This window comes from Coptis chinensis, chromosome 8 (genome assembly GCF_015680905.1).
Source record: "Coptis chinensis isolate HL-2020 chromosome 8, ASM1568090v1, whole genome shotgun sequence".
Taxonomy (NCBI): Eukaryota; Viridiplantae; Streptophyta; class Magnoliopsida; order Ranunculales; family Ranunculaceae; genus Coptis; species Coptis chinensis.
The window spans coordinates 79741636-79742767 of NC_141463.1; the positions used below are offsets into that span (position 1 = coordinate 79741636).

The window sequence follows — 1132 nt, forward strand, 5'->3', positions numbered from 1 at the left end:
TTCATCATCTATCTCTATATTTTCTAGATCTACATCTTGCAAAATTGTGCCATTATGAGTAGAAGATATTGGCTAGTGAGATCGTGGAAGTTTAGATCTGTGCTTAGCTTTCATGGTATTTGAAGCTGCAAAGGTGGAGCCTTTTGGTATAATGGAACTTGATTGACTTGATATTCAAGATTTGCTAAGTTGTTTCCATCGGAATATTGTGTTCTTGCCTAATTTCTTACTTGAGATCGATCTTGTAGTTATCGCCATTAATGAAACTTGGAGGAGAAATCATGGAAGATGTCTCGTTTATAAGGACTATAGACGGCGCCAATTATGTTTGGGCAATAATTCACCTAAACACACTAATGAAGTCATAAGGGTGTTGACTGTAATATAGGAGAGACTGAACCTTGTGGTTGCCTAGTTATCCAGAGTGTTTTCCATAATTAAGTCTCCATGTGCGTAGTTCTTTGGTGAGATGAGAAGGGGTATTTATATGTGAATGATTCCTTATTGCCTAAGGAATATAGTTTCATTAATAGTCAGAATATTTCCCTTATTGTTTATAGAACAATATCTTACCATATTTCTATATACTATATAGACCGAAACCTGCTATATATATCGAGCTGCCACGAAAGAGGGCAACTTAAGTTGCCACATAAGTACGCTGCACAAGTAGGGTAGCTTAAGCTGCTACAAAAATGGCAACACAAATAGGCCACACTAGTGGGCAACACATGTATGCCATACTAGTGGGCAAGGATGATCGTGTATTGGTACCCCAACGATTGGGTTGTTGGGAATACGATCATAGTGGTACATACATTTTTGACGAATTATGTGGTCTTGATACCTTGAATCTATTGAAGCACAAAATGTCTGGAAAAGTTCGATTGGTTATGAGATAACCTGAGATGCTCAAGATCTGCGTGAATCATCCAAGTAAAAAATTGTGCTCGCCGTATTTGACTTCACTCTATTATGCTCTGCTTTTGTTTAGTTTTTTTTAGAAATGATGGTGCAGGAAGACGAAGGAGACGATAATTCCTGTGTATGGGATGTAACTGATTTTTCTAGCGGGGACTCAAAGGAGGCACTTTTTCTTATGATGTTCTTATCTAAGCGGGGTGAGTATTAA

General features: G+C 37.8%; 1 protein-coding gene across 1 annotated transcript; it reads left to right on the forward strand.

Annotated features, from left to right (window-relative positions):
• The first annotated feature begins 695 nt into the window (after nucleotides 1–695).
• On the forward strand, nucleotides 696–1132 carry LOC147483351 (ran-binding protein 1 homolog b-like). Its single transcript, XM_086579540.1, has 2 exons — nucleotides 696–890; nucleotides 1019–1132. Exons 1-2 carry the CDS (start codon nucleotides 696–698, stop codon nucleotides 1130–1132), a joined length of 309 nt encoding a protein of 102 aa, XP_086435666.1.